This window comes from Lissotriton vulgaris, chromosome 4_1 (genome assembly GCF_964263255.1).
Source record: "Lissotriton vulgaris chromosome 4_1, aLisVul1.2, whole genome shotgun sequence".
Taxonomy (NCBI): domain Eukaryota; kingdom Metazoa; phylum Chordata; class Amphibia; order Caudata; family Salamandridae; genus Lissotriton; species Lissotriton vulgaris.
Window position 1 is genome coordinate 2,018,454,461 of NC_141691.1, and position 15,439 is coordinate 2,018,469,899.

General features: G+C 53.4%; 1 protein-coding gene across 1 annotated transcript in view; it reads left to right on the plus strand.

The window, feature by feature from the left end:
- TONSL (tonsoku like, DNA repair protein) overlaps window positions 1-5,233 on the plus strand; it is a 419,298-nt gene extending 414,065 nt beyond the window's left edge. Inside the window, exon 26 of the mRNA XM_086966418.1 lies at window positions 4,850-5,233. Coding sequence (XP_086822544.1) covers window positions 4,850-5,031 — 182 coding nt within the window. The 3' untranslated portion in view covers window positions 5,032-5,233. The remainder of the gene's footprint in view (window positions 1-4,849) is intronic.
- Window positions 5,234-15,439: the final 10,206 nt, after the last annotated feature.

Below are 15,439 nucleotides of genomic sequence, written 5' to 3' on the forward strand. Positions count from 1 at the left end.
ACCCTCAACCCCTCACCCTCACTCACCCTCAACCCCTCACCCTCACTCACCCTTAACCCCTCACTCATCCTCAACCCCTCACTCACCCTCACTCTCACACCCTCACTCACCCTCACTCACTCACCCTCACTCACCCTCACCCACCCTCAACCCCTCACCCTCACTCACCCTCAACCCCTCACCCTCAACCCCTCACTCACCCTCATCCTCACTCACCCTCAACCCCTCACCCTCACTCACCCTCAACCCCTCACCCTCACTCACCCTCAACCCCTCACCCTCACTCACCCTCAACCCCTCACCCTCACTCACCCTCACTCACCCTCAACCCCTCACCCTCACTCACCCTCACTCACCCTCAACCCCTCACCCTCACTCACCCTCACTCACCCTCAACCCCTCACCCTCACTCACCCTCACTCACCCTCAACCCCTCACCCTCACTCACCCTCACTCACCCTCAACCCCTCACCCTCACCCTCCCTCACCCTCCCTCACCCTCACTCACCCTCACTCACCCTCAACCCCTCACCCTCACTCACCCTCAACCCCTCACTCACCCTCACTCTCACTCATCCTCACTCACCCTCACCCTCACTCACCCTCACTCACCCTCACCCACCCTCAACCCCTCACCCTCAACCCCTCACCCTCACTCACCCTCAACCCCTCACCCTCAACCCCTCACTCACCCTCACTCACCCTCACTCTCACTCACCCTCAACCCCTCACTCACCCTCAACCCCTCACTCACCCTCACTCTCACTCACCCTCACTCACCCTCATCCACCCTCAACCCCTCACCCTCACTCACCCTCAACCCCTCACCCTCAACCCCTCACTCACCCTCATCCTCACTCACCCTCATCCTCACTCACCCTCAACCCCTCACCCTCACTCACCCTCAACCCCTCACCCTCACTCACCCTTAACCCCTCACTCACCCTCAACCCCTCACCCTCAACCCCTCACCCTCACTCACCCTCACTCACCCTCAACCCCTCACCCTCACTCACCCTCACTCACCCTCAACCCCTCACCCTCACTCACCCTCAACCCCTCACCCTCACTCACCCTCAACCCCTCACCCTCACTCACCCTCACTCACCCTCAACCCCTCACCCTCCCTCACCCTCACTCACCCTCAACCCCTCACCCTCAACCCCTCACCCTCACCCTCACTCACCCTCAACCCCTCACCCTCACTCACCCTCAACCCCTCACCCTCACTCACCCTCAACCCCTCACCCTCAACCCCTCACTCACCCTCACTCACCCTCACTCTCACTCACCCTCAACCCCTCACTCACCCTCAACCCCTCACTCACCCTCAACCCCTCACTCACCCTCACTCTCACACCCTCACTCACCCTCACTCACTCACCCTCACTCACCCTCACCCACCCTCAACCCCTCACCCTCACTCACCCTCAACCCCTCACCCTCAACCCCTCACTCACCCTCATCCTCACTCACCCTCAACCCCTCACCCTCACTCACCCTCAACCCCTCACCCTCACTCACCCTCAACCCCTCACCCTCACTCACCCTTAACCCCTCACTCATCCTCAACCCCTCACCCTCACTCACCCTCAACCCCTCACCCTCACTCACCCTCACTCACCCTCAACCCCTCACCCTCACTCACCCTCACTCACCCTCAACCCCTCACCCTCACTCACCCTCAACCCCTCACCCTCACTCACCCTCACTCACCCTCAACCCCTCACCCTCACCCTCCCTCACCCTCACTCACCCTCACTCACCCTCAACCCCTCACCCTCACTCACCCTCAACCCCTCACCCTCAACCCCTCACTCACCCTCATCCTCACTCACCCTCAACCCCTCACTCACCCTCAACCCCTCACCCTCACTCACCCTCAACCCCTCACCCTCACTCACCCTCAACCCCTCACCCTCACTCACCCTCAACCCCTCACCCTCACTCACCCTCACTCACCCTCAACCCCTCACCCTCACCCTCACTCACCCTCACCCTCACTCACCCTCACTCACCCTCAACCCCTCACCCTCCCTCACCCTCACTCACCCTCACTCACCCTCAACCCCTCACCCTCACTCACCCTCAACCCCTCACCCTCAACCCCTCACTCACCCTCACTCTCACTCATCCTCACTCACCCTCAACCCCTCACTCACCCTCACCCACCCTCAACCCCTCACCCTAACTCACACTCACCCTCACTCACCCTCCCTCACCCTCACCCACCCTCAACCCCTCATCATCACTCACCCTCACCCTCCCTCAACCCCTCACCCTCACTCACCCTCAACCCCTCACCCTCACTCACCCTCAACCCCTCACTCACCCTCACTCACCCTCACTCACCCTCAACCCCTCACCCTCACTCACCCTCAACCCCTCACCCTCAACCCCTCACTCACCCTCACTCTCACACATCCTCACTCACCCTCAACCCCTCACCCTCACTCACCCTCACCCACCCTCAACCCCTCACCCTAACTCACCCTCACTCACACTCACCCTCACTCACCCTCACTCACCCTCACTCACCCTCACCCACCCTCAACCCCTCATCCTCCCTCACCCTCCCTCAACCCCTCACCCTCACTCACCCTCAACCCCTCACCCTCGCTCACCCTCAACCCCTCACCCACCCTCACCCTCACTCACTCAACCCCTCACCCTCAACCCCTCACCCTCACTCGCCCTCACTCGCCCTCACTCACCCTCACTCGCCCTCACTCGCCCTCTCTCACCCTCACTCACCCTCACTCACCCTCAACCCCTCACCCTCACTCACCCTCACTCACCCTCAACCCCTCACCCTCACTCACCCTCACTCACCCTCAACCCCTCACCCTTACTCACCCTCACTCACCCTCAACCCTCACCCTCACCCTCACCCTCACTCACCCTCACCCTCAACCCCTCACTCTCACTCACTCTCACTCACCCTCACTCACCCTCACTCACCCCCACTCACCCTCAACCCCTCACCCTCACTCACCCTCACCCTCACTCACCCTCAACCCCTCACCCTCACTCACCTTCACTCTCACTCACCCTCACTCTCACTCACCCTCACTCACCCTCACTCTCACTCACCCTCAACCCCTCACTCACCCTCACTCTCACTCTCACTCACCCTCACTCTCACTCACCCTTACTCACCCTCAACCCCTCACTCACCCTCACTCACCCTTAACCCCTCACCCTCACTCACCCTCACTCACCCTCACTCACCCTCAACCCCTCACCCTCACTCACCCTCAACCCCTCACTCACCCTCAACCCCTCACTCACCCTCACCCTCACTCACCCTCACTCTCACTCACCCTCACCCTCACTCTCACTCACCCTCACTCTCACTCACCCTCACTCTCACTCACCCTCACTCTCACTCACCCTCACTCTCACTCACCCTCACTCTCACTTGCCCTCACTCTCACTCACTCTCACTCTCACTCACCCTCACTCACCCTCAACCCCTCAGCCTCACCCTCACTCACCCTCACCCTCACTCACCCTCACTCACCCTCAACCCCTCACCCTCACTCACCCTCAACCCCTCACCCTCACTCACCCTCAACCCCTCACCCTCGACCCCTCCCCCTCAACCCCTCACCCTCACTAACCCTCACTCACCCTCACTCACTCACCCTCACTCACCCTCACTCACCCTCAACCCCTCACCCTCACTCGCCCTCAACCCCTCACCCTCACTCGCCCTCAACCCCTCACTCGCCCTCAACCCCTCACCCTCACTCGCCCTCAACCCCTCACCCTCAAACCCTCACCCTCACCCTCACCCACCCTCACAACACATATTGTGTTACAATAGGTGTCACATTTGCGAAAGATAAAACTATTGGCATTGTAAATAACAAAGCTATTAATTCGCTAATTTCAAAACAAGCACATAAATAAAAAATGTGTCCTTTACAATACCAATAGCTCAAACTTTCCTAATGCGAGACCTATTGCATTGCTGTGCTTCTCTCCCCTGCTGCACTCTCCTGCTCTCTAGAGATGTGGCCTAACGACCAGAGCTGCCATCTAAGTCACGTAAATACAAAACATGTTGCATTCCAAATGCTATAGGTGTCACATTCGCGAAAGTTATAACTATTTGCATTGTAAATGACAAAGCCATCAATTTAGCAATTTTAAAAACCAACAAATAAATAAAATGTCATTTACAAGACCAATAACTCCAACTTTTCTAATGCGAGACCTATTGCATTTCCAATGCTTGTTTAATCATGCACTCGCGTTAATACCTAGGCGTATCCTTTTGAATGATGCACTCACTTGACTACCAAGGCGTACCCTTTTTAATTATGCACTTGCGTGACTACCAAGGCGTACCCATTTCAATTATGCACTCACATGACTCTACCAAGGCATTCTCTGTTGAATTACTCACTCTCCTTTAGAGGTGACTGACTTAGCAAAAGGTATTTTGTGGTGTCAACTCAACATCCCCTGGTGTCTATCCAGCTGTATTCATTTTTTATAATCATCATCAGAGGTAGTTTCGATAGCCAACATTTCTCATCTGTATATAATTACTGTAACTTTGAATTGGAAGATATGCATTTGTGGTTTTCAAATTGTTGCAATCTCTTCATTTTGATTCTATTTGTGTGTTCTAGCTGTACATTGCTTCACAGTTTTTAAAGTAAATTGTTTTCTAACTCAGTCCAACCCCATCTTTATATTTACCGTACCATTCAATAGAGATTCGTACAGGGGTAAATGAAGCTCCAGAGCAGGTTTGACCTGTGTGTTTTGAGCCCCACCTTCACATAACATTGTCGCTGTTTCCTGTATTTTAACGTTTCTCTCTTTTCCTTCCAAGGGTGCTCCATCCGTGGTCCACTGAATGCTACCACCTTGGATGGGATCTCCACGGACCTGCAAGAACTGCAGCTGTGCACCAGCCACCTGACCAAGAGCGACAAGGAAAGCCTGTTGCAAGCCTGGCCCAGCAGCCCAGGTCTGGTCGCGCGACAACACACGCTGTTCTGGAAAAGTCTGTGAGATTGTGGCATGCGTGTCGTCTGACAGGAGTACTCCACCACTCGAATGGCACTTTAACAGAAGACCCACAAAGCCCCAATTGTTTAATCTCAACTTGGGCCCAGGACTACAGACTGGCACCTTTAATTGTACAGTGTTTTAAGCATAGCTCTTTTTGTATTTATAGATCTTTATCCATAATAAATATTTCCTCAAACGTTAAGGAAAAGCTCAAACTGTCTCACAGGATGTGGCTCGAGCGCATTATTGCTTCTACCCCTTTAAATGAAGGCAGGTTCTCGGCGACTCATTAAAGGCACTTTATGCTGCTGTAAGGTGGAGTGAAGACCTTTTGAATTGGGCTGTCTCCTTACTCCAGTCTCATGCAGGAAACAAGGTTATAAATACTGTTAGGGACAGATGTGGAATTGAGCACCAGGTTTTGTTGGGGGGAGGATAGTAGGGAGATAAGTGGTGGTGTGTCGTTAATATTCAATGCCCGGCAGTGATTATCGTCGCCTCTGCTGAAGTTATCCCAGACTTACATCTGAACATGTTGGAGGAAGCTGAGAAGATGCAGAGCTTGTACTGAGAGAGTCCCAGGCTTGTGTGTGATCTGGGATTTGATTTGTTAATGCATCTTGCACATTCACTATTGAGGGTTATTGTGTAGCATCGCACCTGGGAAATTATAAAATGACATCAAAAATCCGTAGTAAAGATTGAAGCACAGAAACTCATCAAGAAGAAAATTGCATTTTCCTGTGGTTAAAGCACAGGGCTTTATATAGAACGATTATGATTGGATAGAATGTAAGTCATAGCAAACCACTGACCATCCTTCCATTGTGCAAACACTTTGCACAATGGAAGGATGGGGCAGGGCGAGTAAGATATATCTAGTGGCGAGAGTGTGTTAGTGGACGTAGGGTCTATCAATCAATCAATCAATCACAGCATTTATTTAGCGCACTAGTCACCCGGAGGGTCTCAAGGCGCTAGGGAGGGGCGGTGGGGGGGGGGGGGTGGATCTGCTACTGCTCAAACAGCCAGGTCTTGAGCTGCTTCCTGAAGGCGAGGTGGTCCTGGGTCAGGCGGAGGTGGGTCGGGAGGGAGTTCCAGGTCTTGGCGGTCAGGTAGGAGAAGTACCTTCCTCCTGTGGTGGCTCTTCGGATGCGGGGGACGGCGGCGAGGGCGAGGCCGTTCGATCGAAGTTGGCGTGTGGGAACGTAGAAGTTGAGGCGGCTGTTGAGGTATCCTGGGCCTTGGTTGTGTAGGGCCTTGTGTGCGTGGGTGAGGAGACGGAAGGTGAATCTCTTGTTGACCGGGAGCCAGTGCAGATCTCTCAGGTGTCCGGAGATGTGGCTGCGACAGGGGATGTCCAGGATGAGTCGTGCTGAGGCGTTCTGAATCCGCTGGAGTCTCTTCTGGAGTTTGGCGGTGGTTCCGGCGTAGAGGGAGTTGCCGTAGTCCAGACGGCTGGTGACGAGGGCCTGGGTGACCGTCTTCCTGGTCTCTGTGGGGATCCACCGGAAGATCTTACGTAGAATACGCAGGATGTTGAAGCATGACGAGGAGACGGCGTTGACTTGTCTGGTCATGGAGAGGGAGGAGTCCAGGATGAAGCCCAGGTTGCGTGCTTGGACTGTCGGTTTGGGTGCGCTGCCCAGGGCGGGGGGCCACCAGGAGTCGTCCCAGGCGAAGGGTGAAGATCCCAGGATGAGGACTTCCGTCTTGTCCGAGTTCAGTTTCAGGCGGCTGCTCATCATCCACTTGGCTACGTCTGTCATCCCTTTGTGTAGGTTGGCTCTGGCGGTGGCGGGGTCGTTGGTGAGAGAGAGGATCAGCTGGGTGTCGTCAGCGTAGGAGATGATGTAGAGGTTGTGTTGGCGTGCGATGGCTGCGAGGGGGCTCATGTAGACGTTGAAGAGGGTTGGGCTGAGCGAGGAGCCTTGAGGAACGCCGCAGATGACTTTGGTGGCTTCTGATCTGAACGGGGGAAGGCGGACTCTCTGTGTCCTTCCGGCGAGGAACGAGGTGATTCACTCCAGTGCCTTCTCCTGGATTCCGACGTTGCTGAGGCGCTGCACTAGGGTACGGTGGCAGACAGTGTTGAAGGCCACGGAGAGGTCAAGGAGGATGAGGGCCGCTGTTTCTCCATTGTCGATCAGGGCTCGGATGTCATCGGTAGCTGCGATCAGAGCGGTCTCGGTGCTGGGGTTGGCCCGGAAGCCAGACTGCGAGGGGTCGAGGGATCCGTTCGTCTCGAGGAAGGCGGCCAGCTGCTTGTTGACGGTCTTCTCGATGACTTTTGCAGGAAACGGGAGCAGCGAGATGGGGCGGTAGTTCTTGAGGTCGGTTGGGTCGGCCGATGGCTTCTTGAGTAGGGCGCTGAGTTTGGCGTGCTTCCAGCTCTCCGGGAAGGTGGCGGTGTCGAAGGAGGTGTTGATGATGTCCCGCAGGTGGGGTGCGATGACAGCGTCGACCTTGTTGAAGACGTGGTGAGGGCAGGGGTCGGTCGGAGATCCGGAGTGGATGGAGTTCATCGTGCGGATGGTGTCTTCGGTGCTGATCGGGGTCCAGGCGCGGAGGGTGGTGGTGGGGGGCGGTGGTTCAGTCGTGGCGTGCGTCGGTTGAGAGCTGAAGCTGTTGTGTATGTCCGCGATCTTGTTGTGGAAGTAGGAGGCGAGGGAGTTGCAGAGGTCTTGCGAAGGGGTGATGTTGTTGTTTCCGGCGTTGGGGTTGGAGAGCTCTTTGACGATGTTGAAGAGTTCCTTGCTGTTGTGGGCGTTGTTGTCCAGTCGTTCCTTGATGCAGTTTTCTTGGTGGCGTGGATCAGTTGGTGGTGTTTTCGGGTGGGGAGCTTGAGGGCAGTCATGTTGTTCGGTGTAGGGTCTCTGCGCCAGGCTTTCTCGAGGGCTCGGCAGTTCTTCTTGGAGCTCTTAAGCTCGTCGGTGAACCATGGGGCTTTCTTGCTGCCGGGTCTGCTGGGCGGGGTCATCAGAGGGGCGAGGTTGTCTGCGCAGTTGCTGATCCACTTCGCGAGGTTGGTGGCTGCCTGGCTTGGGTTCGTTGCGCTGGTGGGAGGGTTCAAGCTCAGGGAGGTCGCAAGCTGGTCGGCTGTGATCTTGTTTCAACTTCTGCGTGCAACCTGTTGCTGGTGGTGGTGGATCGTGATCCTTCTAAAGCCGAAGTGGACGCAGCTGTGGTCCGTCCAGTGGAGTCCGGTGGCGTGGCTGAAGGCGATGTCCTTGCTGGATGAGAACACGGGGTCGAGTGTGTGTCCGGCGTAGTGGGTGGGGGTGGTCACCAGCTGCTTGAGACCGAGGTTGGCGAGGTTGTCCAGCAGGGTGGTGGTGTTGCAGTCGTTGTTGTTCTCCAGGTGGAAGTTGAGGTCCCCGAGGAGGATGTAGTCAGCAGAGGGGAGGGCGTGCGGGCTGATGAAGTCGGCGATGTCTTCGCAGAATTGTGTGCGTGGTCCCGGGGGTCTGTAGATGAGGGTGCCTCTGAGGGTGGTCTTGGGGTTGATGTGGATCTGGAAGAGTAGGTGTTCGGCGGGTGCGAGGTTGTCGTCGGTGTTGGTCGTGATGCGGATGGAGTTCCTGTGGACGATGGCGATGCCTCCTCCTGTTTGGTTGACGCGGTTCCTCCGGATGATCTTGTAGCAGTCCGGGATGGCGATGGCGATGTCGGGCGCTGAGGAGGCGTTCATCCAGGTTTCCGTGAGGAGGGCGACGTCTGGGGCTGTGGTGTCGAGCAGGTTCCAGAGCTCGACGGCGTGTCTGTGGACGGAGCGGGTGTTGATCAGGATGCACTTGAGGTGGTTGCTGCTGGAGTACGGCTTGGTCGGTGCTGGTGTGGTGCAGGTCCGGATGCAGGTGAACTTGCAGGAGTGGCAGCAGAAGGGTCCGTGGCTGCGTCTCGGGGTGGCTCGATGGCAGCCCGGGATTCTACCGGCGTTGAGTGCGTAGAGTTCGGTGGCGTCGTAGGGTGAGTTGGACATGAGCACAAGTTAAAAAAATAAGAGTTAGTGGTGGACAATGGATAGCAGGGGATATTGTTGATGCTTAAATTGTATATCTGATAGAGACTTCCAGCCGCAGATTCCTTAAATTAGAATATCCCCAGGCATCAGACTGGATCCGGAAAACTTTCTACAGCAGCACCTCTGCGCGTCGGGGGGACGGCGCCGCACGACTCCGCCCTGACGTCGTCCACAGACATTACCTCAGCGAAGCCATATATGCCCCTCCCGGCGCGCCGACATCAGTTTTCTCCTTTTCTTCGTCCCATTGCGGATCCTGGAAAACCAGCAGTATCTTGGCCTGGTTTTAGGCCTTCTCGACACTTTCGGTGTTGCCGGAACAGTGTGCAATGCCTTCAGGCTTTAAGGCTTGTGAAGCCTGTGCACGTCAGATGTCTGGCACTGACCCGCACCTCATCTGTATGTGGTACCTCAACGTGCACCACACCTCGAAAGACTGCGACGCCTGTCAGAGGATGATGCCCAAGTCCCTGAGAGAGCGTCAAATGAAACTGCTGGCCGCACGGCTGTCCGGTCCAGCACTTTCGCTTCACCACTCTCCCTCAAGATCGGGCTTGTTCCAGAGCTGGTTCCCGCGAATGTCGTTCAAAGGCAGGTAAGCGCAAGCACATGCGTCTGGCACGGAGGTCTTCCTCCCATACACGTACTGCTGGTGCCTGCTCCTCTCGCTCCAGACCAGGAAAGGGCGCCCGGCAGTCGCTTCCTCTATACCCTTCCTTTCCAGGGGTAGGAGCAATGCGTGCCCAAATGAAGGCTTATTCTATAGCGCTCCAGTCTTACTTTGGGTCACCCCCTCTCCCTGGTGCACCTTCGGGTCCCAAAGAGGTGGAAGGCACTCCTGTCGGGTCCTCACCGGCGGATTCTTCCTAGGCACCGGCTGTGTGCATCAACTCCGGTTCCTGAGCTGATATGACGCTGACAAGACAAGACCCTGTGGGTCCTCCCAGTCACCAGTCCAGCCTACCCCATCAGTCATCGCATAGCTCTGAGCAACTTCCTGTACTGACGTTGGAGGCTTCGCCGGCCGCCAACACCCGGCTCAGCGCACTGCTTGCCAAAATGTGCACATTTTGCTGTGGAATCGATGTCGGACGGTGTCCAGGTCGAGTCCCCTCTGTAGGTCGTCAATGTCCACCGATTCCAACCCGGCATCCATCGACATCGGTGCCAATGTACACGCTCCCCTCCCCCCCCCCTCCCCCGACTCCTCCCACGTAGCGCAACAACGCCGCCTCCTTGTAAAGAGGTTGACGTTTCTCTGAATTCCCCGGGTCAAGTGCCTTGTGTTGCCTGGCCTTCGGGTCGGTCTCCGGCTCCTCCACTTTTGTTATCAAGTGGACAGCTTAGTCTCCAAAAGTCTCCTACCAACGGTTTACTATCGCCTAACCGAATGGCAACTGAAACTAGTGCTGCTTATGCACGTGCTATTCATAGAGCGGCTGCTATTCTTGGATTCCAACCTCCTGTGGTCCCCGTGCTTTCTAATACTTTAATGGATCTGCTCCATATGGAGCTTATTGAGGTTGAGCCTTTGCTGCCATTTGGCGGCTCTTTATTTGACATTTTGTGTGGCACATGGGCAAGGCCCTCTTCTGGTGACCCTGTTGATTGGGCTATTGCTCGTAGGCACCATACTGCTCCAGGTGATCCTCTCTAGCCACCCTTCGGCTCAGGGACGCGTTGTTCAGGCGGCCTTTGACTTAGTCTTCATCCACCTTGCCATTATTACCTCCCACTAGGGAGTCTAGGTGGCTGGACGCATGTGCTCACCAGCTTTTTGCCTCTACCAGTGCTAGTATCCACGCATTGAATACTGCGTGTTTGTTCACACGTGCATCTTCGACCCTTTGGGACTTGGTCGAGAACCTTCTCCCTTCTGTTGCAGAGGAGCCACTGTCACAGTTGCTTCGGCTTCTGCTTGATGGCAGAGGGTATGGCGCACTTTTTGCTCCGTTCTTCCTTTTATGCCACTCACTCTGTGGGACGAGCTCTTGCTCGATCTGTGGCTTTGCGATGCCATGCATGGCTGCGTGACAGTCGTTTCCCGGATAATGTTCAAAATGCCCTCAGATATCTACCGTTCAATGGTGCGGACCTTTTTGATCGCCACATGGGTTCGACAGTCTCCCGGCTCTTGTCCAGATTGCAATAAATCATGCACCTTTCTCTGCCTTATTTTACTAAACTTATATAATACACAGGTATAGTAGATCGCCTGCTTGATGTAGCGGCTGTTATGCCATCTTTTATTTGTTAATGTTCAGCTGTGTGGCTGGTTTGATCTTTTCAGTCCTCTGACTGTGTGTTTTGCCCAAGAGATCCCCTTATCAGGGGTGTACACTTCCACTATGTGGGGTATATGCTGGTACTGGGCGACTGCCTTTGCCTTAGTACGCTTCTATGGAGTATTCTCGCGGACATCCTTTGGGGAGTTCCTCTGTCTTTTCTCCTGAGATCTTACTGTTAGCCTCGCTCTATTGCATGGCTTTGGTCCCGCTTTTCTGCAGTGCTTCTGAACCTGCTTTTACGGCTCACACCTTCCACGCTGTTGTGCGGCAATGCTTAGCACTATTGGTACAGATTTGGGCATTTATTTATTTATTTATTTTGAAAGTTTTATATAGCGCGAACAGGATCTTTGCAGATATCAGAGCGCTTTACACGGCTGGGAGTGCCAGCAAGAGATTGGGGTTACATATAGGTAGAACAGCACATCAATAATATAAATATAACAGTTAAATGTGTGCATAGATAGTCAGTAGCATTGATAATACAGGAGAGATACATAGTCATAAAGTTCGAACAGCGATTTAAATATGTGCGTAGATAGTAGTAGCAACAATAATTCAGGTGAAATACATATTCATACATGTTCATACATGCATAGAGTTCGAACAAAGTAATACAGGTCGGAGTAGGGTCTTTCCAAAACAACGTTAATCGGTCAAGTGTATTTGGCCATAAAAATAGCTTTTACTTCTTTCTTAAAAAGAGTGAAGGAGGAGATGAGCCTGGTTTCAGGGGGGAGTGAGTTCCAGATCTTGGGTGCCATTCCTGAGAAAGAGCGTTTATATGTTTTTACCTTCCGGAATCTTCGAGGTTTTAGCAGAAGATTGTCTGTGCCTCTAGTGCAGTCCTTATTGGGCTCGTCCTCCAAGGTACTAGATTACCATTTATATCTCCTACAGCTGTTTTTTCCACATGATCGGGGGCACTTACATTGAACCTGGCTGTTTCTGCAGCCGTGCCTGGTTCTCTCCCACCTAGCTTGCAGGGGACCGTGGTTCCTCCCGGGCAAGGGGAGGATGTTGCTCATTACCTTATCCAGCTTCTTTCTTTCTTTTCCGAATCTGCTCGGTCTTGCACAGAGGATGCATGCGGGCTCTTTCATTCATGCGGTGTTCGTGGTTATTAACCCGGTCTGCTTGTGCCACCACCTCTATGTGGTGCCTGGCTGCCTGGTGCCCCTTTTGGGCCGTTGCCCTCTTGATATCGTGCGCATCTGAGCTGCTCATGCTGCCCTGCAGGGGTCTTCCCTTTCTGCGCGTGGTTCCGAAGTCCACACGATGTGCTTAGGTGCCTTCCGGTATGCCTAGACATCTTTCAGTGTCGCTCCTACTTTGCCGCTAGGCTGTATGCCATTTGCCCTTTCGCCGGTTGTAACAGCCCGCCTATGTCTTGCCGTGTCTTCTATTTTGCTACTGGCCTTTTGTCCAAGGATTGGTCACCTGCCAATGTTGTCACATGTGTCTAGCTGATGTAGCTTGACCAGTGCTTCTTCTGCTATTCTACATACTGGGCCGGTATGCGCTATCTGTCATACCGGTTGCCATCTCTCTGGGGTTTGCTTACAAGCGACACATTGCAGCTGGTGGATCTCTCAAACCGTAGGTCCAGTTCCACTTCTGGCGATGTCATGCGATTTCTTTTCACTCCAGCATATCTAGTATGTGTTTTCTTGTTCCATATTGGCACTTGCTGGGCAAGAGTCATCCTCTTGCCTCCGTTGCCCCATGTATCTTTGCAGGTGCAGGTTTAACAGTGTTTTTCCCACTGTTTTGCCTGGTCCACCTGTAATCGCTTTTTGCTTTCTGTCGACACCTTGTTCCTGTGGATCGCCCTGGCCCTAGGTTTGGTTCATCTTCCCTTTTCAAAGTTGTGGACTCTTGCTCCAGCATGGGCATTCTGGCTCTGGGCTTTCCCTCTCTCAACCCGATATACACAAAAGGGGTTTTCGTACTGTTCTTGTCGGCTTGTGGTACCTTTGCCTTCCATTGTTCTCCGTTCTCTTCAGAGCTTCATGTTCTAGGGGTTAGCTGCGCAGACATTACTGTCCCCATGGTGCTTCGCCAGGTAATTGACGGCACTGTTTTAGTCACATTGTTGATGGCTAAGTTCTCTCTGGGACTTGTGGGGTTCAATCGTAGATCCGCCTCCTCTACAGCTATGGCTTTGGTATCTATTTTAAGTTAAGGAATCTGCGGCTAGAAGTCTCTATCTGATGAACGAGTTATTTACCTTCGATAACGATGTATCTGGTTGAGACATAGTCTAGCCGCGGATTCCTTAATGCCTGCCCGTCCTCCCTGTTCTGCGAGGACATTGTCCGGTTGTGTTTACTATACTCGCCTCCCTCTGGGTGGCTTGCCCTTTGGCAGGGTGACATTTTCTTTTCATTCCGGCACAGAATGCTTCATCTGTTTGCATTGCTACTCTGCCCATTCGCTGGATTGGGCGGTATACCTGTATTCGGCCTGGATTGTGCGAGGTTAAACCTTTCATGTTTTTTCCCTCCACCCCGCTCTCCCCTTTTCCATCGCCTTGGTTTTTGTTTACCACCCAGGCTACCCATTGGTTCAAGTTTATTGGCTCTGCCACATTCTATAGGTCTCTTATTAGAGTTACTACGTCTCTCTCTGGTGACGTCTTGGGTGCGTTATCCTTAACCCTGTGTTCCGTACTTGTTGTCCTCCTACATAATTATACATTATAGATGTGGACTTTGTCATCTGCCAGACGGTTTTTCACATCCTCATCTCCCTTCAAAGGGGAGTTGGCCTTTGCTCTGTTGGGTTGTTTTTCAGAGCGGTGCTCTTCCTTTTTCTACTTTTCAACATCCAGTGCCTGGCACGGTCCTTTCTAGTGCTGTTTTTCACCTTTCAATTCCTTTTTTCATCATTTTTACACACTGTTCCCATATTTTTACAGTTTTGGGTGGTGGCTCCGCAACGCTGTGACGCGGAAAAGTTTCTCCGAGGAAAACTGACATCAGCGCACCGGGAGGGGCATATATGGCTCCGCTGACGTCATGTCCGTGGACGTCAGGGCGGAGTAGTGCGGCGCCACCCCCCGGCTCGCAGAGGTGCTGCTGCGGAAAGTTTTCCTGATCCAGTCTAACGCCTGGGGATATTCTAAGTTAAGCAATCTGCTGCTAGACTGTCTCTACCAGATACATTGTTACCGAAGGTAAGTAACTCGAATAAATTTACATTAAATTACATTCAGAAAAAAAAGATATTGAAATTTGGGTCAGGGAAAGTCAGCAGAACCTTGGAGTGATAGGTTAGCAGGCAGCTGTTGTCAAAAATGAGTCCTTTGTTCCAGACTGCAATAGAAAGCAACTCTTGAACTGCATTTCAAGCCCTCATACTCCATCTGGATGGTAGCAACAGCTTGCTCCACAGCCTCTCTGACTCCACACTGGCACCCTTTAAAAGCATCCTACACGCTGCTGCATGCGTCGTTGAGGGGCTTAAAAAAGTCGACCACATCCGCGCCACCTTGACAGCACTCCACTGACTCTCACCAACTTCAAAACTAGCTGCATTATTTACAAAGCCATCACAACCTCCATCCTTGCCTACCTGTAGGATCAAACCAAGGGTGAAAGGGAAAACTCTGGCAGTCACTTATGCATTTTACACAATTTCAGCCTTTACAAACTTTTGTAATGCAGTGCTCAAAGCAAAGGTGTTCACTCCACACCCTCAGTATATCCAAAGGCTTATAACTAAGGGTGGGCGTAGTTCGTGAAGTAGCACTACGTGTAGCTACGCAAAGTGCACTTCGCACTACTCGAGCTACGCGTAGCACTACGTGAATTGCGTAGTAGCATGTTCGCACTGTGCAAGATGTCGTTTTCAATGATTGCACAGTGCGGGCAAGCATCCGGCACTGTGCAATCATTGAAAACGGCATCTTGCACAGTGCGAGCTGTACTTTTCTGCAGCGCGAGTAGATTTTCACTCGAGCTGCAGCTTTCTCAACCAGGACTGATAGTTTCTCATCAAGAGCGGTCGCAAGCGTGCGCGACTTGCAATGAGAAACCTGATCTCCCCGCTTTGAGAATCTTGCCGGGAGGTTTATTTTCCATGCTCTCGATCT